At 41.6% G+C, this 24,845-nt stretch overlaps 1 protein-coding gene across 1 annotated transcript; it reads right to left on the bottom strand.

The window, feature by feature from the left end:
- LOC106602991 (prostaglandin E2 receptor EP2 subtype) lies at nucleotides 1-24,845 on the bottom strand. Its single transcript, XM_014196099.2, has 2 exons — nucleotides 23,520-24,845; nucleotides 1-2,008 (listed from the first exon to the last, which is right to left on the bottom strand). The coding sequence occupies exons 1-2, from the start codon at nucleotides 24,330-24,332 to the stop codon at nucleotides 1,751-1,753; spliced, it is 1,071 nt and encodes a 356-aa protein (XP_014051574.1). The 5' UTR covers nucleotides 24,333-24,845; the 3' UTR covers nucleotides 1-1,750.

Here is a 24,845-nt window from a genome sequence, read left to right as displayed (position 1 = left end):
TAGCAAGATTATTTTTATTTGTCAAACTGCAGCCAAGCATGAATCATCATGTCACCAGAATAAGACCCTCGATATGTATTGGAAATGAAAAAAGCGTTTCCACCGTCATTTCTTGCATAATAAATGTTAACTACACAAAAAGATCCCACATTGTCTGGCGTATTGTCTTGTCGACATTTGGAATGTTTACCAACAAATTGTATTTTTCCATCAGGCCTGTCGTGACATTTTTTTATACGACATGTACTTTACTCACATAAAAAGGTTTACTGACACACACACAAACAACACATTTACAACTGCGCACTGAACATTCATGAGTACCTTGTCACCAGGTACACTAACACATCAATGAGATCTGAGGGCTGGGACACATAATAAATACTCAAGCTGCCCTTTCAACTGGCCTACCTGGTTAAATAAAGGTGAAATAAAATAAAACACTAAGGTACCTCATAAGAGTACAGACGAAACCTCCTCTCATAGCACGATTCTCATAACATAACCACATTAATTTGTTTGATAAAAAAATGTAAATGTTACAAAAAGAAATGTCACTCTCAAGCTATTACCCTTTGACTGTTTGAGGTGAGTACCCAGTGGGGCGAAAGGGGAAAGGTCAACGGGTCATAGCTGCAGGGAGAGGGGATAGTGTATGTGTGTGTCAGACCTGGGTTCAAATACATGTATTTGATTCTTTGTTATTTTCTGTGTACCGTATTTGAGTATTTTTTTTCTAAAATACAGTACAAATACAGTACTAATATTTTAATGTGTCCCGAATCAACCACTTCTATTGGATAGCCTACTATAAATAGACTACTATTTGAAAGTATTTCCAAATACCTATTTCCAAATACATTATTTCAAATACCAAACAGACCTGGTTGAAATGCATGGTAGTATTTAAATATTTATTTACGAAATACATGCAAATGCTTTCCAAGGTTATTTCCAAATACATTCCAATATTAAACTACTTGTGTTTTTGGAAAAAAATTACCAAATGCTTACATCCAAATGTCTTTGAAAGTATTTGAAATACCCTAAATAGTACTTGAACATAGGTCTGGAGTGTGTGAATCTTGCTTAGATTACATGGATGACTCTGACTTTTCTGATAACAATTCCCAAAACCACAAGGATTCCACTTGATAGCTGAAGGAACATCTCAATAGAAAGAATACATGTAAACTTCCCTGGGAGTCCGAGGGTGTGGTAACAGGGCACGGTGCCAACAAAGCATGCATCTGGAGCATGATCAACTCACATAGAATAAACAGTCCTTATCTGATTTAGTCCCTTCAGTGATGTGAATCCTGGTTTGCTGTCCTTGCAGTAGCCTCTGATTTGAGAGTCCAGGCTGTAAAAACAAATAATGGGTAGTACTTTTAAGAACGTGACCCGTACTGCAACCATTCTTCTCAGAGTTGGAGTCTAACTGACAGTCAAATGTCTGTTGCTGGCCTCTGGAGGCTTCCAATATGAGCCTCAGAGCTTGTTCCAAACCAAGCAAGCACCAGCCTACTTTGCAGGAATGTGTAGGTTGCCGCTCCGCTTGTCCAGAAGTTTCCCCTAAGTAGCCACACGCACACCACACAATAGTACCAAACCAATAGGCAGGCAGCACATATGGGCAGTGGCACTATTCTGAGTGGCTTCTCCCTTCAGAGACAACATACAAGGCCCCAATTAGGTCCAGTACATCAAAGGGTCAAACCATATGCGTGGATATCGGGGGGGGGGAGAACTAGGAGACGGCACTGGGATGGCACAGCTCCAGCTGGGCGTGCGTCTGCTTCCCCAGGGAGGACATGAAGAAAGACTCCCTGGACCGCAGGAGGGGCGTCTTGCACAGGGCTCCCCAGAAGAAGCGCAGCACTGATGGGCTGAGGAAGATGAACACCCAGGGGTCCACGATGGAGTTGGCTGAGAGAAAGAGGAGGGCGATGAGGTCCATCTTGTGGCTCTCCTTCCTCTGCCCCGTGGAGTTGATATAAACACGGATCTAAGAGACAAGAGAGGAAGAGAAGACACTGAATAACGAGTCCTGATCAAATGACTTACCGAGGAATCCCACTGTTGCCACCAACATCCAAAACAAAGGTAATGTGGTTTGGTAAGAAGAATGCCCCTCTCCCTACCGGTGTGATTACTACCTTTGAGGGTTTAGAGCTTGAGGTAATCACCTCATATAAGCACTTGGGAGTACGGCTAGACAGTACACTGTCCTTCTCTCAGCACATATCAAAGTTGCAGGCTAAGGTTAAATCTAGACCTGGTTTCATAATCTCTCCTCTTTCACCCCAGCTGCCAAACTAACCCTGATTCAGATGACCATCCTACCCATGCTAGATTACGGAGATGTAATTTATAGATCAGTAGGTAAGGGTGCTCTCGAGCGGCAAGATGTTTTTTACCATTCAGCCATCAGATTTGCCACCAATGCTCCTTATAGGACACATCACTGCACTCTATACTCCTCTGTAAACTCTGTATACCCGTCACAAGACCCACTGGTTGATGCTTATTTATAAAACCCTCTTAGGCCTCACTCCCCCCTGTCTGAGATACCTACTGCAGCCCTACTCCTCCACATACATTACATTTACATTTACATTACATTTAAGTCATTTAGCAGACGCTCTTATCCAGAGCGACTTACAAATTGGTGCATTCACCTTATGATATCCTGTGGAACAACCACTTTACAATAGTGCATCTAAATCTTTTAAGGGGGGGGGGGTTAGAAGGATTACTTTATCCTATCCTAGGTATTCCTTAAAGTGGTGGGGTTTCAGGTGTCTCCGGAAGGTGGTGATTGACTCCGCTGTCCTGGCGTCGTGAGGGAGCTTGTTCCACCATTGGGGTGCCAGAGCAGTGAACAGTTTTGACTGGGCTGAGCGGGAACTGTGCTTCCTCAGAGGTAGGGGGGCCAGCAGGCCAGAGGTGGATGAACGCAGTGCCCTTGTTTGGGTGTAGGGCCTGATCAGAGCCTGAAGGTATGGAGGTGCCGTTCCCTTCACAGCTCCGTAGGCAATCACCATGGTCTTGTAGCGGATGCGAGCTTCAACTGGAAGCCAGTGGAGAGAGCGGAGGAGCGGGGTGACGTGAGAGAACTTGGGAAGGTTAAACACCAGACGGGCTGCGGCGTTCTGGATGAGTTGTAGGGGTTTAATGGCACAGGCAGGAAGCCCAGCCAACAGCGAGTTGCAGTAATCCAGACGGGAGATGACAAGTGCCTGGATTAGGACCTGCGTCGCTTCCTGTGTGAGGCAGGGTCGTACTCTGCGAATGTTGTAGAGCATGAACCTACAGGATCGGATCACCGCCTTGATGTTAGTGGAGAATGACAGGGTGTTGTCCAGGATCACGCCAAGGTTCTTAGCACTCTGGGAGGAGGACACAAGGGAGTTGTCAACCGTGATGGCGAGATCATGGAACATACATACAACACCCGTTCTGCCAGTCACATTCTGGTAAAGGTCCCCAAAGCACACACATCCCTGGGTTGCTCCTCTTTTCAGTTCGCTGCAGCTAGCGACTGGAACGAGCTACAAAAAACACTCAAACTGGACAGTTTTATCTCAATCTCTTCATTCAAAGACTTAATCATGGACACTCTTACTGACAGTTGTGTCTGCTTCGCGTGATGTATTGTTGTCTCTACCTTCTTGCCTTTGTGCTGTTGTCTGTGTCCAATAATGTTTGTACCATGTTTTGTTGCTACCATGTTGTTGTCATGTGGTATTGCGACCATGCTGTGTTATCATGTGTTGCTGCCATGCTGTTGTTGTTGTCTTTGGTCTCTCTTTATGTAGTGTTGTGGTGTCTCTCTTGTTGTCATGTGTGTTTTGTCCTAGATTTTTAATCCCAGCACCTGTCCCCACAGGAGGCCTTTTGCCTTTTGGTAGAACGTCATAGTAAATAAGAATTTGTTCTTATTCAGTTTTTTTAAAACTGTCTAAGTGCGGGATCCTTGCCTGAAGCTGGTGTAGTGGGTACGGCACATATTGCAGCACATATTCCCCACCCCACCACGGGTACTAATCACCACTGCATCTCCCCTATCTGTTTCCCCACTCATTTAATCCTCTGTCTGAATAAAATTAAAATACACAAACATTATCTTTAAAACAAAGTGTGTGATCCCACCGATGCCACCAACCGTCTCAATATGCTGTCACCACCTATCACTAGCAAGGCTTAACATCTGATTCTCCAAGCTCTCGCATCTTTGTTCTTCCATTCTCCCAAAAGTCAAATAGACCAGAATGTAATCCTTGCCTGCTCCTAACCAGCCAAACCACATTCCTTGAATCCTTTTTGAAACCCTTGTTTTGGAGATTAGCGTCAATGTCAGATTATTGAAAACAGATCGTCTTTGGTGGAAACAAAAGCTTCAGAAGCGAATAATTCATTAAATCTGGAGTTACGTGAAAAAAGAACAAGTCTGTAATAAATAAATATTGAAACATATAAAGTCCAAGTCACTTGACCCGAAATACAGTGCCTTCAGAAAGTATTCACACCCCTTGACTTTTTCCACATTTTGTTGTCTTACAGCCTGAATTTCAAATTGATTAAATTGTGTCACTGGTTTACACACAATACCCCATCATGTCAAAGAGCAATTATGTTTTTACAAATGAATAAAAACATGAAAGCTGAAATGTCTCGAGTCAATAAGTATTCAACCCTTTTGTTATGGCAAGCCTAAATAATTTCAGGAGCCAAAATTTGCTTAACAAGTCACATAATAAGTCACTCTGTGCAATAATAGTGTTTAACATAATTTCTGAATGACTACCCACATATACAATATCTGTAAAGATCGCTCAGTTGAGCATTTCAAACACAGATTCAACCAAAAAGACCAAGGAGGTTTTCCAATGCCTTGCAAAGTGCACCTATCAGTAAATGGGTAAAATAAAAAAAGAATACACTGAAAATCCCTTTGATCCACATGGATAACTAAAGGCATAGGTAAATGACTTGGTAACAGGAAATACATTTATTTCCATGAAAGAAATTAAAAAGTAATTTTGGACTGATCAATGTAGATAGTTTCAAATACATGCAATGTAAAAGTTGTATCACAAAACTTATATTTTGTCATAAAAATATGATAATATGATAGGGAAGCTAAATACAATCTTGCAGAGAGCATATCCAACTGACAATCTCTTAGAAAAAAATATGAACTATTGGAACCAAGACTTAAAAAGAACTGATGTTGGCACAAGATGGAGGGAAAGTTTGATCATAACTAACGAAATTACAGTTAACTAAAATGTGCGCTTAATCCAGTATAACTAAATGTATAGAATTTTTTTATACAAGAGACAAAATGCACACATTTTACAGCACAATGGTAAGTGTAAAACGAATAATGACTCAATAATTCATGCTTTCTGGGAACGCTATGAAGTCCGGAAGTTGTGGGCAGAGCTAGAAAGTCGTCTGTCAGAAGTATTACAGTGTAAATGTACTTTTAAGCCGTAATCGGAAATATCTCCATATTTCAAGACATGGCATATGGGGGCGTAGTCAGAAGCCCGATGGGTTGGATGATTCTCTTATCACTCTTGAAAAAACGTATATTAAAAACTTGGAAAATCAATCAATCAATCAATCTGCCATCATTAACACAATGGAAAAAAATTGAATAATTTATTTAAATACTGAAAGTGCCGGGGCTACGGAGAGAAACAAAATGGTGCAGTTTCAGGCCATGTGGGATGTAGTTGATGTTTGTATGATGTTGTCGTGTGTGTGTGTGTGTGTGTGTGTTTGTATTGCTTATAAAAGATCAAGTAAAAAAGTACAACAAAAATGTATTAATAACCCTTTGAGCGTGGTGAAGTTATTATTTACACTTTGGATGGTGTATCAATATACCCAGTCACTACAAAGATACAGGCGTCCTTCCTAACTCAGTTGCCAAAGAGGAAAAAAATAAGGGAATTAGAGCTAAAACAGGCAAAATCCTAGAGGAAAACCTGGTTCAGTCTGCTTTCCAACAGACACTGGAAGACAAATTCGCCTTTCAGCAAGACAATAACCTAAAACACAAGGCCAAATATACACTGGAGTTGCTTACTAAGACAACATTGAATGTTTCTGAGTGGCCTAGTTAGAGTTTTGACTTACAAACCTCTTAAGGATCGGACCCTTTTTTTCAATTTTCGTCTAAAATGTCATACCCAAATAGAAACACTTTGAAGTTTGCAGAAATGTGAAATTAATGTAGGAGAATATAACACATTAGATCTGGTAAAAGATAATACAAACAAAAAAACATGCATTTTCAATTATTTATTTTTTCCCCCATCTTTTGAAATGCAAGAGAAAGGCCATAATATAATATTGCAGTTCAGGCACAATTTAGATTTTGGCCACTAGATGGCATCAGTGTGTGTGCAAAGTTTCAGATTGATCCAGAGAAGCGTTGCAATACTGGACAATATTTTGTATCAAGTCTGCCCAAATGTGCTGAATTGGTCAATTGATAGATTTTTAAGTCCATAAATATAGAGAACATACAAAAATGATATGGTAATACAAAGGTAATTTTACACACTCCCAGGAATGTCATACATGATGGATCATTAGCTTATACACTAACTTTCACACATCTAGATGGCCAGACGGGGTGGCTGTGGAGCCAGAGACAGCAGGGGTTCAAACTGTAGAACCCAGTTCTTATATATGATTTTCAAAATAGATTTTATCAAACAAAACTATGCTACATGTTATCTCTGGGACCCTCGGGATGACAAATCAGAGCAAAATTACTGAAGCACATTATTTACCTTCAGAGGTGAATGTATCAAACCAGTTGCTGTGAGAAATGTTTTTTTGCTGTTGTGCACTCTCCTCAAACAATAGCATGGTATTTCTTCACTGTAATAGCTACTGTAAATTGGACAGTGCAGTTAGATTATATAATTTAAGCTTTCTGCCCATATAAGACATGTCTATGTCCTGAAAAGTTTGCTGTTACTTACAACGTCATACTAATCACATTAGTGCACGTTAGCACAACCGTCCCGGTATAGCGACACCGATCCCGGAGAGGTTAAATCGGCTTGAAAATCTATAGCAAGAAAATGGCTATCTACAGTAGCAATGATCAACAACCAACTTCACAGAGCTTAAAGAATTTAAAAAATAATACTTTTGAATTCAGGCTGTAACAACAAATTGTAGAATAAGTCAAAGAGTATGAATAGTTTCTGAAGGCACAGTAGCTATTCCACACGCTAAATGGCACAGAGCCAAAAAGGTATTTGCGGGAATGAAACAAGATTTGGTCAGGTACAAATTTCCACCGGACTGTCTGTCGCTAGATACCTTATAACAGTTGCTATTTTCTAAATTAAAGTCAAATAAAGTATATTATTTTTGGAGAAAATTACATCAATTTCCCCCTTAAGTAATTCCACAATAATGATCGGAAAATGTAACCAACCATCTCACAGGTTTTTATTACTCTTGGTATTAGTGAAACAGTGGAGATGCACATTCCTCGACCGAGCACACACACACAAACTGTATGCTGCTAAGCTGTGTGTACTGTTGGGGTTTCCCAGTGTGACTCAAGAGCGCTGTGTCCAGTAAAAGTGAAAGTACTCTAGACTCTTTCGGGCAAATTTCCTGAAACATCTATCATTACGACAATATCCTGTGGGTGGAACTAGCATTGTGAACAACACTGAGTAGAGTGGAAAAACACCACAGCCATGCCTTACGAGACCTTAGATTACTCAAATTACAAATGGGGCAACATAATGAGCTGAACTCTTCTGCGTGAATTGTTGACACAGAGTTATTTAGTGTTTTAAATGCATTCTAATATCAGTCTGCCTTATGCAAATGCAGTAACGGCTTTATAAGTACCTCCAGATTAATACTTTGTGTTGAACTTGTTGATTCTCCAAGACTTTCTCAACAGTCTTCCCTTGTGTCCTTTCTCCATGCCCTCTCAGAACACATTGGAGAAGAACACCCATGGTTCCTCCCTTCTGACCTCCTTCAATGCATTTTGAGTAGGAAGCGATGAGATAGGACTTGAGAAATTGAGCAAAGATCATTGAGAAATAGCTTACATGTAAATTTGGTATTTCCCTCCCTCCCCCAACCAAGCTGCCATTTTTGTTTTCCAATAATCAGGCTGTTAGGGAACACCACCTTAATCCCAGGGTTTAATACTAAATAAAAATATTTCAGAGAGCTCCTTTAAATTCTCTACTAATTATGTTTGTCAGAACCCTATGTGCCCTCGATCTAGAACAAACTGACTGGATTGTGTAATTATTGATTAGTTAGAGAACACTTTGGGCAGATATTGAGGAGACATGCAGAAACCTGTATTCTCAGTCAGTGTCTTATTGCAACAGTGAAACGCTGTTTAATTATTAATCATTTTATCGGTGCCTGAGGGCACAGTAACGAGGGAAAGTCGAGCAAGCAGTGTTCACAGGCAGGATCCGGTTTCATCGACAGCAGGCAGACGTAGAGTATAGGCGCCAACCCCACCGGGGGTCTGACTGTTTGCATTACCATAGAGTGCCCTATATTGCCTATAAGACTACCTCTGAGTGATAAGGTAAACATTAACCAAAAAGTGGGAAATAAGTTTTAAAAAAGCCTAAGATTCTCATTTATCCACTTTTACCACCTTCAACGTATTGGTTGTCACAATAGGGTGTCTGAACGAAATGGTATGTTTGAAATGGAACAAATTATGACGTTATTGATGACAACCTATACAAGTTGCGTGGTTAACAAGCATACTTTTATGTGGGATCCTATGTTTTGCCTGATAAGGCCGATGTTCTGCTTGATATATGCACGGTGGGTTGGAGCGTCATTGGGCATCCATGTGTTTGTGTCTAGGGCTGTTTTTGCTGTGTACACTCCCTAGGGGCAGGCACCTTGTCAATTTAGCGGTAGAGCATTTCTTGGTAAGAAGACTATTTAATAAATCGATGCATCTCCTCCATCATATGAAGCGGGGGTGGTTGAGATGGAAACTTGGTCCCACGTTTATGTGACCCTGATGAAGCTCTAATTGAAGATAAGCATTCTAGATAGTATCTTCATTGGTGTTGTGCATTCATAGGTATAATGCATTATGACAGGGTAATAATGCATTCACTTGTAATAATGTATGACCCCATCGGCCATGTTTGAATACCCTCACTTACGTTCTAAATAGTACCCAAAATATAAAGTTTTATATTATGAGAAATGTAGAAAATGTAGCATGCTTTAAATGCCAGGATGTCATACTGTTTTAGGGTTTTAATCTAGTAGAATTGGCTGCATAGAATGTGGGACGATTAGTATACAGTATGTCGTTTTAGTAAGCAAAGTAAGGCAAGACAGATTTAGGAAACACCAATAATAAAAAGCTACAAAAGCTAAAAAGTCAACTTTTTTACAAAAGTGTTTAAGTTTTGTGAGGGACTGTTGGTGACATTTGGTTTCCTGCCTACATGACGCATAAGGTGACCTACTAGAGGATACCACTCCGCCCACCTCATTGCTGTATACTTAATTTCTCTCCTATTAAAGTGTATTTAAATACACTAATAACTTCTTCATGTAAGTGTTGAACTACATACACTTGTGTAATGTGTTTATATCATAGCACAACTGGGTCCCTATAGGAATAGCGTAAGTTGGTGAAAAAAAATGGGAAACTGACATGAAGAACACACGTTCAACTTAATAATAAAAAACATGTTTTCCCCATCTCAAGGAGGTAAAAAAAAAAATATACAATAGTAAGTCGAAAATCAAATCAAATTTAGTCACATGTGCCGAATACAACAGGTGTAGATCTTACAGTGAAATGCTTACTTACAAGCCCTTAACCAACAATGCTTTAACTTAGGGATAGGCCCCTTTTTTCTCCATTTCCTGTCTGAACGACGTGCCCAAAATAAACTGCCTGTAGCACAGGCCCTGAAGTCATGATATGTATATAATGGGTACCATTGGAAAGAAAACACTTTTTGTAGTGTTTGTAGAAATGGTAAAATAATGTAGGAGAATATAACACAACAGATATGGTAGGAAAAGAGACCATCCTCTTAGAAATGCAAGAGAAAGGTCATATTGTAAATTAGCTCCATGGATGCAATTCCTGTGGCTTCAAGGTTCAAGGTTTCAGGCTTGTAACTTCAAAAACGAATAAGAAATAACAGTTTTAGTAGAAGGACACAATCTTGGAAATCTTGATTACATTTTAGGATATCTGAGGAGTAAATAGAAACTTATTTTGACTGGTTGAAACAAAGTTTAGGGGTAGATTTTTGGATTCCTTTAACGGCAAGTTGAACGAGTGGATTACTCAAATCAATGGCGCCAACTAAATAGACTTTTTGGGATATAAAGAAGGATTTTATCTAACAAAACGACACTACATGTTATAGCTGGGACCCTTTGGATGACAAATCAGAGGAAGATTTTCAAAAAGTAAGTGAATATTTAATCGTTATATGTGAATGTATGAAACCTGTGCCCGTGGAAAAATATTTTGTTAAGTAATTAAAAAAAATAAAAGTAAAATAATTAAACAGCAGCAGTAAAATACAATAGCGAGGCTATATACAGGGGGTACCGGTACAGAGTCAATGTGCGGGGGCACCGGTTAGTCGAGGTAATTGAGGTAATATGTACATGTAGGTAGAGTTAAAGTGACTATGCATAGATAATAAACAGAGAGTAGTAGCAGCGTAAAAGAGGGGTCTGGGTAGACCTTTGGTTAGCTGTTCAGGAGTCTTATGGCTTGGGAGTAGAAGCTATTAAGAAGCCTTTTGGACCTAGACTTGGCACTCCGGTACCGCTTGCTGTGCGGTAGCAGATAGAACAGTTCATGACTAGGGTGGCTGGAGTCTTTCATAATTTTTAGGGCCTTCCTCTGACACCGCCTGGTATAGAGGTCCTGGATGACAGGAAGCTTGGTCCCTGTGATGAAATGGGCCGTATGCACTACCCTCTGTAGTGCCTTGCGGTCGGAGGCCGAGCAGTTGCCATACCAGGCAGTGATGCAACCAGTCAGGATGCTCTCGATGGTGAAGGTGTAGAACCATTTGAGGATCTGAGGATCCATGACAAATCTTTTTAGTCTCATGAGGGGGAATAGGCTTTGTAGTGCCCTCTTCACGACTGTCTTAGTGTATTTGGACCATGTTAGTTTGTTGGTGATGTGGACACCAAGGAACTTGAAGCTCTCAACCTGCTCCACTACAGCCCCGTCGATGAGAATGTGGTTGTGCTCGGTCCTCCTTTTTCTGTAGTCACAATCATCTCCTTTGTCTTGATCACGTTGAGGGAGAGGTTGTTGTCCTTGCACCACACAGCCACATCTCTGACCTGCTCCCTATAGGCTGTCTCATCGTTGTTGGTGATCAGGCTGTTGTGTCACTGTTGTGTCAGGAGGGGACTGAGCATGCATCCCTGAGGGTCCCCCGTGTTGAGGATCAGGGTGGCGGATGTGTTGTTACCTACCTTTACCACCTTGGGGCGGCCCGTCAGGAAGTCCAGGATCCAGATGCAAAGGGAGGTGTTTAGTCCCAGGGTCCTTAGCTTGGTGATGAGCTTTGAGGGCACTATGGTGTTGAACCCTGAGCTGTAGTCAATGAATAGCATTCTCACATAGTTGCTCCTTTTGTCCAGGTGGAAAAGGGCAGTGTGGAGTTCAATAGACTGCATCATCTGTGGATCTGTTGGAGCGGTATGCAAATTGGAGTGGGTCTAGGGTTTCTGGGATAATGGTGTCATGGCCAGCCTTTCAAAGCACTTCAAGGCTACAGACGTGAGTGCTACGAGTCGGTAGTCATTTAGGCAGGTTACCTTAGTGTTCTTGGGCACACGGATTATGGTGGTCTGCTTGAAACATGTTGGTAATACAGACTCAGTCAGGGACAGGTTGAAAATGTCAGTGAAGACACTGGCCAGTTGGTCAGCGCATGCTCAGAGTACACGTCCTGGTAATCTGTCTGGCCTTGCGGCCTTGTGAATATTGACCTGTATAAAGGTCTTACTCACATTGGCTACGGATGACATTAATGCTGAAACTAAGGAATTCGATAGATAGAGGAGGCAATCAATAAAGTGATGGAGTCCAGGTGAGTCCAATGAAGCGCTAATGTGCGTAATGATGGGCAGCCTGGCGCCCTTGAGCGCCAGAGAGGGAGAGCGGGAGCAGGTGGGACAGTACCCTCCCCCTTCTAGGGGTGCCACCCGGCATCCCACCTTGGCGAGCCTGACAGAGGCCAGCAGAGGCGTGGGAGCCTGACGAGCCGGCTGAGGCATGACGTGGGATGGGAGCCTGCCGAGCCAACCGAGGCAAGAAAAGCTCTCGAACCAGCTAAGGCATGGAAGCCTGACGAGCAAGCTGAGTTCCGGTTCCTTTGGCAGCGGCACCCGGACCCGACATCACCAACCAAAACAAAAAACTCCCTGATTCCAATATTGGTGTCAGCATTCTGTGAGGACAGACGCTGGACAAGGGAAACATAACGACATTAATGCTTACACGGGATCAAACTGAGGAATAGACAGATATAGAGGAGGCAATCAATAAAGTGATGAGTCCAGGTGAATCCAATGAAGAGCTGATGCGCGTAATGATGGTGACAGGTGTGCGTAAAGATGGGCAGCCTTGTGCCCTCGAGCCCCAGAGAGCAGGAGCAGGCGTGACACATTAACTCTTTAGAACCCATAGCGGCAGTCAACAGCCTTTCTTTAAATTACTATAGCGGCCGGGATTGGCCTTGTTTTCCAAACAATAATATTTGTGTCAATATCGCTTAATGAACTTGCTAACAAACTTTGTTGTATTCGCGTGGCTGTTGTCATCAACCAGAAACAGGGTATGCTGTTATTTTAATTTTCAATGTTTTTTCCACTTCATTACTCAAAATGACCGCGCTGAAGCGGACACGACTTTTCACTGTGAGAGAGGTTGTATCTCTATGTTGGTTGGTGATACGGATTCAGACACATCCTTGAACTTTGAAAAGCGATGTCGAGGTGAGTGAAATAAGTAAACAGCAGATATACTGTATGTTTGATGCCGTGAAACTTGGGGAATAGCTCTAAGATTAGCAAGTCCTGTCATGTCATGATAATTTTGTTGGTATAGGCGAGCACATCATTGGTGGAGCTCGAATGATTGCGCTCTGTCTCATGGAAATAGTTGCAGTGTTTAGCTGTATATAGTCAGCTAACTAGTTGGTTGTTTTGTCTTGTTCACAACGATGTAATTCATATGGAAATGGCCTGCTGCTCGCTATAGCTAGCTAGCTAGCTAGCTAGCAAGCTAGTTAGTCTGTCAGACAAGAAAAGCTCTATGTAGCGGTAAATTTGAGTTGCGCTCACGAAACGTCACCTCAGCTGTCACACAGACAAACAGCTAACTAGCCACCGAAATGAAGGCTGGAGTAATTTGTGTTTTCTGTTGTGTTTAGGTTATGGTTTGTCATGTTTGCTAGGTGCAGATATTTTTTCATATTATTTGACAGCTTAGCTTTCGTGTTAGGGTAGATGCCCGTGAAGTGGAGCTCATATGATGAGTTGGATATATGTTTACATAGCCAGCTAACAAGTTGCTTGTTTTGTCCTGTTTCTACCAATGCAATTCATTTGGAAACTGTCTCAGCTTCGTAACTAATCAGCTAAAATTGACAAACTTTATAGTTAATCTGTCAGGCAAGAAAGCAAGTGTTGATTGCGGGGGAGAGTGTGTGGGGGGAATTGGAAGGTGTGTAACTGTATCACACAATTTATTATGGAAACCCCTTATTAGGAAGAGTGTCTATGGTTGATTAAAAGACAGGAAGGAATACAGACAGTGTGAGAGAGAGATTATGTTTCTGACCACAATTGTACCGTATTGGTTGATCCTCTCCTCTCCCTCTGTTACTCTGTTCCTCTAAGTCAGTGAAAGCAAATGAAGGGATATGGAGAGTAAGGGCTCAGGAGCAAAAGGCAGGAAGTATGAGGAGTTAGGGATAATTGGAGGGATAGAGATGTGGAGTGAGGAGGGGAGCGAGAGGAGAGTGGAGGGAAAGGAACATGAAGAGGAAGAGGGAGGGCACACCCAAGAGGGGAGTCTACGTTTCCATGGACTGTGTGTGCCCGAAGTCCCACCATTCACCCTTGTACCATACTGCCTGGGCCTGAAGTGACAATGGCTTTGGAGTTGTTTTTAAAAACGGTAGGAACTTACACTATATATGACTAAAAGTATGTGGACACCTGCTCGTCGAACATTTCATTCTAAAATCATGGGCATTTAAAAAAATATATATATACACACACACACACACACACACACACACACACACACACACACACACACACACACACACACACACACACACACACACACACACACACACACACACACACACACACGTTTCGGGTAGCCTTCCACAAGCTTCCCATAATAAGTTGGGTGAATTTTGGCCCATTCCTCCTGACAGAGATGGTGTAACTGAGTCAGGTTTGTAGGCCTCCTTGCTCGCACATGCTTTTTCAGTTCTGCCCACACATTTTCTATAGGATTGAGGTCAGGGCTTTGTGATGGCCACTCCAATACCTTGACTTTGTTGTCCTTAAGCCATTTTGCCACAACTTTGGAAGTGTGCTTGGGCTCATTGTCCATTTGGAAGACCCATTTGCGACCAAGCTTTAACTTCCTGACTGATGTCCTGAGATGTTGCTTCAATATACAGTATCCTCAGAATTTTCATGATGCCATCTATTTTGTGAAGTGCACCAGTCCCTCCTGCAGCAAAGCACCCCCACAACATGATGCTGCCACCCCGGTGCTTCACGGTTGGGAGGGTGTTGTTCGGTTTGCAAGCCCCCTCCTTTTTCCTCCAAACATAATGATGGTCATTATGGCCAAACAGTTATATTTTTGTTTCATTAGACCAGAGGACATTTCTCCAAAAAGTACGATCTTTGTCCCCATGTGCAGTTGCAAACCATAGTCTGGCTTTTTTTATGGCGGTTTTGGAGCAGTGGCTTCTTCCGTTTATGTCGATATAGGACTCGTTTTACTCTGGATATAGATACTTTTGTACCTGTTTCCTCCAGCATCTTCACAGCATCTTTGCTGTTGTTCTGGATTGATTTGCACTTTTCGCACCAAAGTACGTTCATCTCTAGGAGACAGAATGCATCTCCTTCCTGAGAGGTATGACGGCTGCGTGGTCCCATGGTGTTTATACTTGCACACTATTGTTTGTACAGATGAACGTAGTACCTTCAGGCGTTTGGAAATTGCTCCCAAGGATGAACCATACTTGTGGAGGTCTACAATTTTTTTCTGAGGTTTTGGCTGATGTCTTTAGATTTTCCCATGATGTCAAGCAAAGAGGCACTGAGTTTGAAGGTAGGCCTTGAAATACATCCACAGGTACACCTCCAATTGACTCAAATGATGTCAATTAGTCAATCAGAAGCTTCTGAAGCCATGACACCATTTCTGGAATTTTCCAAGCTGTTTAAAGGCACAGTCAACTCAGTGTATGTAAACTTCTGACTCACTGGAATTGTGACACAGTGAATTATAAGTGAAATAATCTGTCTGTAAACAGTTTTTGGAAAAATTACTTGTGTCATGCACAAAGTAGATGTCCTAACTGACTTGCCAAAACTATAGTTTGTTAACAAGAAATTTGTAGAGTTGTTGAAAAATGAGTTTTAATGACTCCAACCTAAGTGTATGTAAACTTCCGACTTCAACTGTACATGATCCACAGCATGGTCAAACAAGGTAATGTTTCCAACATTTTCGGACTACTAAACAACTATTGATTTAGAACCACAGCGAGTTACAGCAAGTCGCAAAGAAAACAGGAGCTGCCTTCACTAATCAACATCATCTAATCACCTATGCTTGGTATAAAACAGTGACAACTAAAAGATACCAAAAACGATTTAGTCCAATCAGCATCAGCTAAATATGATGTGGCTGTCCATGGTACTGATTTGTGTGCGCGTGCAAGTAGAAAAAAACATGTTGACTCACCCTACTTGTAGAGAAATGCCAATGCCATCCTCCTCTTTCATGTTGCCTAAATGGTCTATGACTCTGTTATACAGTACACACTTTTAGTTTTTGTTGTCCTAGGCTACTTGGCTAAACTACTTGCTCGCTAGCCTAACTTCCTGTCATGTGCAACGATATGCCACGTCAGCTAGTTAACATTATCCTACTACATCTTGTAGTTATTGAACTTCCATCCTCTCAGGCCAGGGGCAGAAAGGCCACAAGACAACGACATGCAACAATTCCATTTTTTGGGGTCAATAATGACATTTGGTTTGTGATGTGATTGGTCTGAAGCCAAATCCAAACTGGCTTCCCTTGACATTTTTTTTTAAATCAAGGGAAGCCAAATGCTTGCTGGCTTCCCTTGCATTCGATGCTACAGGCGGCACATACTAAGACAGAGGGGCGCTGTTTCGTTCGCTCGGATGGATGCTTTCTCCGCTGAGATACATTTCCTTCAATTTGCAGGCTGAATGTAATGAAAGGCTGAACGTATGAAACAAAAAGATACATTGTGTTTTTTTCTTGGTATATTTTCTTGGTAAATTCTTCCTTTGGCATCCATGAATATACGCCACTGATAGAAACGCATTGGGCTTATTTTTGACAGATATCGTTAAGGATAATACAAGGTTAAAAAAGGAACCTTAAACCTCTTAGATGTAAAGTCCCCTGTTTTGGGGATCTGTGTGGTTCTGGTACCAGTTTCGACTGACATTTTTCTGTTTCGACCGACACCATATATTGAAATGGCTTGCATTGAGCGGTAGCCGTGATTCTCATGGACACAGGAGTATGTCTGACACCAGGATGTGAAATCTGACACCACATGAAGCTGGGATGTCCCTTCAACCATTTAATTCGTTCTTCCGACTGTCCATCAACTCCTGGCTGAACCCTATGTCACAGCCACTAACAACAATATGCCTGGAATCCTTACCTGGTAACCCAGCAGGAGATTGTGGTTTTGTCGCTGTAAGACATTCAGAGATCGATTCATATAAAATAATTCATAGACTTTAAATGAACACCACTTTCTGTTTGTCATAGACGGAAATTATTAATATGAAAGGCGGGTTCCTAACAAGTTCAGGAAGCCAAGCTAGAGCTCTGTGAGATGTTCACAGCGATGGGGGCAGACGGTTTGATCAAGAGAGACCTTTTGAAAATATGCATATTTTCTTTAACACTCAATACACAAATATGTATTTTAAAGTTATAAGGATGGTGATTGTTTTTTGTCATTTTATATATTGATTATACTCTATTTAGGAAGAGAAAAAAAGCCTTATTCATAGTTTTGTTGAATAGGAAATACATCAGATATTTATATCATATTTGTACTGTGTACTTGAGCTTTTGTCCTCAAAAGTAACTACACTTCAGCAATTTATAACTATTTTTACCAGAAAGGTGAGATTTTATCCTTTCTTGGAGTATTTAGCATTACTAGTTATTTTTTATGGCTCTCATGATAAATAATTAAGTTTGGGGAGTACGTAGATTATATTTCTGATTACATTTAAGAGGTTTTAAGGTTAATTTAAGAACCCATACTCTGCCATCAGTTTGTTTTTAAACGTTTGTAGACTTAAGGCGTGCTTTTGAGAACCCTTTTCAAACGAGTAGTTCGCTTTGAAACCAGCAGTGCGCTCGTGAGTAAAGGGTGCTTGTATGTATAATCCGTTGGTCCAAAGACGCACTGGAGGTGGGACGTGCACGGATGGTTGGAGACACAACAAGTGAGAGACGACTTGCAACGGATCGACGTGAACGGTGAGTAAATGTTAGCTATTCACTAGCTAACAATAATAATTCAAACTATTATCAAAAAACAGTACAATCAACTCAAATGTTATTTGTCACAGGTGCCGAATACAACAGGTGTAGACCTTACAGTGAAATACTTACTTACAAGCCCTTAACCAACAATGCAGTTAAGAAAAATAAGTGTTCAGTAAAAGATTCTATAGAAAAACAACAAATAATTAAAGAGCAACAATAAAATAATAGTAATGAGCCTATATACAGGGGGTACCGGTACTGAGTCAATGTGCGGGGGCACAGGTTAGTCGAGGTAATACGTACATGTAGGTAAAGTGACTGCATAGATAATAAACAGAGTAGCAGCAGAGTAAAAATTGGGGTGAGGGGGGTCAATGCAAATAGTCCAGATAGCCTTTGATTAACTGTTCAGGAGTCTTATGGCTTGGGGGTAGAAGCTGTTAAGAAGCCTTTTGGACCTAGACTTGGCGCTCCAGGTACCGCTTGCCCTGTGGTAGCAAAGAGAACAGTTTGACTAGCGTGGCTGGAGTCTTTGGCAATTTTTAGGGCCTTCCTCTGACACCGCCTGGTATAGAAGTCCTGGATGGAAGGAAGATTGGCCCCAGTGATGTACTGGGCCATATGCACTACCCTCTGTAGTGCCTTGTGGTCAGAGGCTGAGCAGTTGTCATACCAGGAGGTGATGCAACCAGTCAGGATGCTCTCAATGGTGCAGCTGTAGAACCTTCTGAGGATCCATGCCAAATCTAGTAATGTACTCTGTTTTCATCAGCTAGCCAAGCTACATAGCCTGTAATGTTAGCTGATAATTGTTGGTACGTTTTAGCTAATGTTTTGGGGTCCCGAGGGGCTCAGCTGTCTAAGGCACTGCATGCTAGAGGCGTCATTACAGACCCTGGTTCGATTCCAGGCTGTATCACAACCGACCGTGATTGGAGTCTAGAAGGGAGGCACACAACTGGCCCAGCGTCGTCCGGGTTAGGGTTTGGCCGGACGACGCTGGGCCAGCTGGGCCAGAAGGTAGGCCGTCATTGTAAATAAGAATTTCTTCTTAACTGACTTGGCTAGTTAAATAAAAAAATGTTAGCTAGCCAGTGACTGTTACTGTAATGTTAGCTAACTTTAGCTAGCTCAATTCAATATTTAGAAATGTTAGTCTTCATTTTAACCCCGATACACTCTCACCACCTCCTTCCATCCTCCTCCCTTCAAGACTTTAGTCTCTGTCTTATTCTGCTTCTGTCCAGTTAAAGCATTAAAGCAGCAATATGTAACTTTTTGGGCGACTTGACCAAATTCACATAGAAATGTGTGTTATAGATCTTTGATTATCATTGAAAGCAAGTATAAGAAGTGGTAGATCTGTTCTATGTGTGCTATTTCTATGCTTCAAAAGTACTCCTCGTTGAAAGACCAGACGGGGAAGGGATATGTATGAATTCTTCATAAATTCACACACTAAAACTTTTAATACCATTGTTCCTACCCAGACCATAATGTGCTGGCTTGGATATTTTCTTCTCACATTGTTTATTCCATCACATTTCCAGCAGCATAACAAGACCAGTAAATCAGCTCCAATTGATTTTAATTTTGGAAATATGTTCCGAAGTATTCCCATGCATTATAGAGAGACACGTGATCTTATAAAAACGCAAGCAAGGTTTGAAATGATTAGGTTAAATATTCTATCTGTTTGGCCTTCTTGTGGTCAATTTGCAATCTACACATTTATTTGTAATTATGTTCCCGCCCCCCAACCATCCACTTAAGAGAAGAAGAAAAATAAAGAAAAAATGATAAAATACATTTAAAAATCGTCCTGCGTTTGAATCTAGTTGATTATCCCTGCTTTATAATATTCTAATCCTGCCTTTTTATTACACACCCTCCAATTTAAGGTATCAAGGTCAATGCAGCCATTTCGCTCCTCTCCTACCTCCTCAAAGAAGATAAAAGTGGGCTGTATATCACAGACAGGGTATGTATTTGCCAGCAGACGAATAAATAAATGCAAGGTTAGTAGTAATACTGTGTAAGGTGTGATCAGTTGTTAACTTACTGTTTGAAATATGACCTGAGTAAGCATAATCCTTTTTCTTTGTATCTTTTCTTTGTTTTCTTCTTAGAGCGTGTAAAATTCCCCATACATAAGAATAGAATCCCTTTGCGGATGAGAGCCATGTACAGCTCTTCCTGGATGGAGAGCAGGTACTAACTGAAGAGCCTAACCCTGGGAATATATGAGGGGGGGGGTAAATTACAAACAAATGTTGAATGGCAAACTTTTTGCTGTAGAGAGGGATAGGGAAAACAGATTGCAAAGTAACGCGAGGTCAGTTGTAACAGCTAAGTTACTCAAATTAGAAACCACTTAGAAAGCTCTTATTCGATGTGCTAATGCTTTGTTAGTGGCTCTACATGCCTATGAGTTTTATTATTGACCTGTGAAATATTCTCCATGTACAGTGGGGGAAAAAAGTATTTGATCCCCTGCTGATTTTGTACATTTGCCCACTTACAAAGAAATGATCAGTCTATAATTTTAATAGTAGGTTCATTTGAACAGTGAGAGACAGAATAACAACAAACAAATCCAGAAAAACGCATGTCAAAAATGTTATAAAATGATTTGCATTTTAATGAGGGAAATAAGTATTTGACCCCTCTGCAAAACATGACTTAGTACTTGGTGGCAAAACCCTTGTTGGCAATCACAGAGGTAAGACGTTTCTTGTAGTTGGCCACCAGGTTTGCACACATCTCAGGAGGGATTTTGTCCCACTCCTCTTTGCAGATCTTCTCCAAGTCATTAAGGTTTCGAGGCTGATGTTTGGCAACTCGAACCTTCAGCTCCCTCCACAGATTTTCTATGGGATTAAGGTCTGGAGACTGGCTAGGCCACTCCAGGACCTTAATGTGCTTCTTCTTGAGCCACTCCTTTGTTGCCTTGGCCGTATGTTTTGGGTCATTGTCATACTGGAATACCCATCCACGACCCATTTTCAATGCCCTGGCTGAGGGAAGGAGGTTCTCACCCAAGATTTGACAGTACATGGCCCCGTCAAATGATGAGGTGAAGTTGTCCTGTCCCCTTAGCAGAAAAACACCCCCAAAGCATAATGTTTCCACCTCGATGTTTGACGGTGGAGATGGTGTTCTTGGGGTCATAGGCAGCATTCCTCCTCCTCCAAACACGGCGAGTTGAGTTGATGTCAAAGAGCTCATTTTGGTCTCATCTGACCACAACACTTTCACCAGTTGTCCTCTGAGTCATTCAGATGCTCATTGGGAAACTTCAGACGGGCATGTATATGTATTTTTGAGCAGGGGGACCTTGCGGGCGCTGCAGGATTTCAGTCCTTCACGGCGTAGTGTGTTACCAATTGTTTTCTTGGTGACTATGGTCCCAACTGCCTTGAGATCATTGACAAGATCCTCCCGTGTAGTTCTGGGCTGATTCCTCACCGTTCTCATGATCATTGCAACTCCACGAGGTGAGATCTTGCATGGAGCCCCAGGCCGAGGGATATTGACAGTTCTTTTGTGTTTCTTCCATTTGCGAATAATCGCACCAAATGTTGTCACCTTCTCACCAAGCTGCTTGGCGATGGTCTTGTAGCCCATTCCAGCCTTGTGTAGGTCTACAATCTTGTCCCTGACATCCTTGGAGAGCTCTTTGGTCTTGGCCATGGTGGAGAGTTTGGAATCTGATTGATTGATTGCTTCTGTGGACAGGTGTCTTTTATACAGGTAACAAACTGAGATTAGGAGCACTCCCTTTAAGAGTGTGCTCCTAATCTCAGCTCGTTACCTGTATAAAAGACACCTGGGAGCCATAAATCTTTCTGATTGAGAGGGGGTCAAATACTTATTTCCCTCATTAAAATGCAAATCAATTCATAACATTTTTGACATGCGTTTTTCAGGATTTTTTTGTTGTTATTCTGTCTCTCACTGTTCAAATAAACCTACCATTAAAATTATAGACTGATCCTTTCTTTGTCAGTGGGCAAACGTACAAAATCAGCAGGGGATCAAATACTTTTTTCTCCCACTGTACCTACACATATTATTTTTATCAGTAAGATAGTCTTTTGATTGGTATGGTTGATAACAATAATTATTATTGTATTTTTAGTATAGGTTCCTATCTTGATGTTGATACATTATCAAATATGAATGTTCATCAACGGTTGACATTGTATCAGGGATGCAAACTGGTGTAACGCCCTGGCCATAGAGAGGGGTTTTTTGTTCTTTATTTTGGTTTGGCCAGGGCGTTACATTGGGTGGGCGTTCTATGTTCATTTTTCTATGTTGGCTGGTTTCTTTGGTTTGGCCGTGTGTGGCTCCCAATCAGGCACAGCTGTAGTTCGTTGTTGCTGATTCGGAGTCACACATAAGTAGCCTGTTTTTCCTTTGGGTTTTGTGGGTGATTGTATTCTGTTAGTGTGTTTTCCTGACAGGACTGTTTTGCTGTCGTCTTTGGTTTATTTTTGTCAAGTGTTCTCTTTTTCAATTAAAATTCTAATGATGAACACATCCTCCGCTGCACCTTGGTCTAATTCTGACGACGGCCGTTACAACTGGTGAGGGTCCAAAAAGGGAACAAAAAATGTGCATATAATTTGCATATTTGCAGAGAATAACAAGTACATAATACATATTTTAACAATCTTAATACTCTGGAAACATGTTTATGGTAGGGTGGCATTGCATAATTTATTACATAGGTCAAATTTAATCCACAGAAGTGTATTGTGCCATATCACAACGTGTTGCTGAGCTCATGAGCGGGACTATAGGCCTATTTGTTTGGCAAAACAGCTGTGCATGGCTGCTGTGCATATGTTTTGGTTATTTGGATCTCCATTCGCCTTTTGTTTACTGCTTTTGTTTACTGTTAATTGATGAGAAAGCCAGAGTTCCCTCCCCTCTGACCTTCTCCAATGGGTTTTGAGAAAAGGGCGAGAAGAGGACATGAGGAGCATGCAACTGAGATTCTTCCAGGGAGAATATCTGTCTGCGCCTCTCTTTTATAGCTAAATGGGTGATACACTCTGCGTCTGGATACTTTTCGTCAGACCCCCCCCAAAACTATTTTTTTGCAAATCTACACAATTCACATGGATGACCTATTTTGAGATCAAACTGGTGAATATCACTGAACAATGGTAGGTTTGTATCCCTGAGTACTTAATTTATTGATTGCATATTTGTATTTGTATTACCTTCAAAGTCAATAAAATGAATGTGTGACTTTACAAGATTGCCACTCCATGTTATTTTATTATTCTTGTTATGATTATTACTACTATTATTCATAATAGAATACATGCAACATAAAAGGTTCCTACAGGAACTTTAACACCCTAAAAGGTTCTTTGAGTAACCTTTTTAAAAGGTTCCTCAGGGAAAAGGTTCCTGGAGGCCCTTTAGCTGTTCTGCTGGTGTTGCAATCTGAAGAACCCCTAAAGGTGCCTCCAGCCTTTTTTTTTAAAGAGTGTAACTACCGCCTATCAATTGAGAAATAAAATGTTGCTTGATTCAATTGTGCAAAAAATATCAGTGTTAGTCAATTAAGGGAACACCCGGGAGGAAAACAGACAAATCGTATAACTTTTAGAAAAACAATTGTTTAACTTACCACCAGAGGAAGGGAGCAAATCACGAATATCACCGTCATGAACACCAGTACTATAAGATGTTCGACCTCTTCGGACATGGAGAGGACTCTCCGGTCCTTCTTACTCCGAGTTGTCACGGATCCCCCGTTTAGTTTGCGCCTCCGGTACATCAAAACCAGGTGGTATACGACAAAGGCGTTACAAGCCGCTATAGCGAGGACTAGGATGAGCATAACAGTTGCGTAAAGGACTGGATAAACTCGGTCTTCCGGCCTTAACGGATTCATATCAATGAAGCACCACGTCCCCGGGCAATACTGCACGTAGTCCCCAAAACCCAAAAAGGGCATGAGGCAAAACACCCCGCAAACTAAATAGATTAATGGAATGGTGATGTATCCACAACGTTTGGTGATGTGCCGCCCGTAGAAGTATGGACACCCAATGGAGAGGCATCGCTCAAGCGCCATTGCGAAGAGGACAGATAACGTGGCCATGCTGAAGAAAGTCATACAGAATCCAAAATACTCACACATTGCGGGAGGGTTACTGTCAATCATAGAAATAATGGTGGTGTTAAAGGAGTAGGCTGCCAGGACGAAAGGGCTGACCAGACAGGTGCCCATCAAGTCAGTGACGACTAGCGTGGTGACCAGGACGTGGAAGAGCGACAGTCGCTGCCGGCTCTTGTCCTTCCTGCGACGGATCTCCAGAAGGATCAAAGCGGCCAAGTTCCCTATCACTCCGGCAGAGAACATTATCGCGCTGGTGCGCGGGTTCCCATTGTCGATGTGCAGGTTGCTGTGGCATGGGTCCTTCTCGGTGTTTGCCATAGGAAGAGTTTTGCTTCTGTCCAAGACTTCAGTGCTGATTGGGTGAGATTCCAAAACGATTCACTGTTCCTGAGAATAAGACAGTGCTTTTGTTTCAGCACTTCAAAAATAAAAAGCGCAAAGTGAAGTATACCAACTTCTATTCCTCTTATGAAATAAAGTTTGCCTTTGTTTTGCTTTGCTGTGATCCGGAGCTTATGATGCGAGATCATGCTACAAGTTGATAGAGTATGGAGCCACGCGCTTTCTCTCTCCACCTTTTCTTCACACAAATTACAACTCTTGCGAAGTCTTGATTCACAAAATATAGGCACACGTTGCCCTACTTCTATATTGTTTCCTGTCCAGAGAAAAAAACGACAATAGTCTGAACCAGCCGATGTGTAGTCATTCCGTCCATTATTTAAGGGTCTATGTTTTGCCGGCGTTTGTTTTTCTTTGGTAAGTATAATGCGGATGTTCTGCGTGAGTGAGCCATGGGTTCCTCTCCCTGAATGAGCTGTTTGAGCGTAG

This window comes from Salmo salar, chromosome ssa01, assembly GCF_905237065.1.
Source record: "Salmo salar chromosome ssa01, Ssal_v3.1, whole genome shotgun sequence".
NCBI lineage: Eukaryota > Metazoa > Chordata > Actinopteri > Salmoniformes > Salmonidae > Salmo > Salmo salar.
Note: the sequence above shows the minus strand (reverse complement) of the source record. Positions and strands in the feature narration are given on the sequence as shown.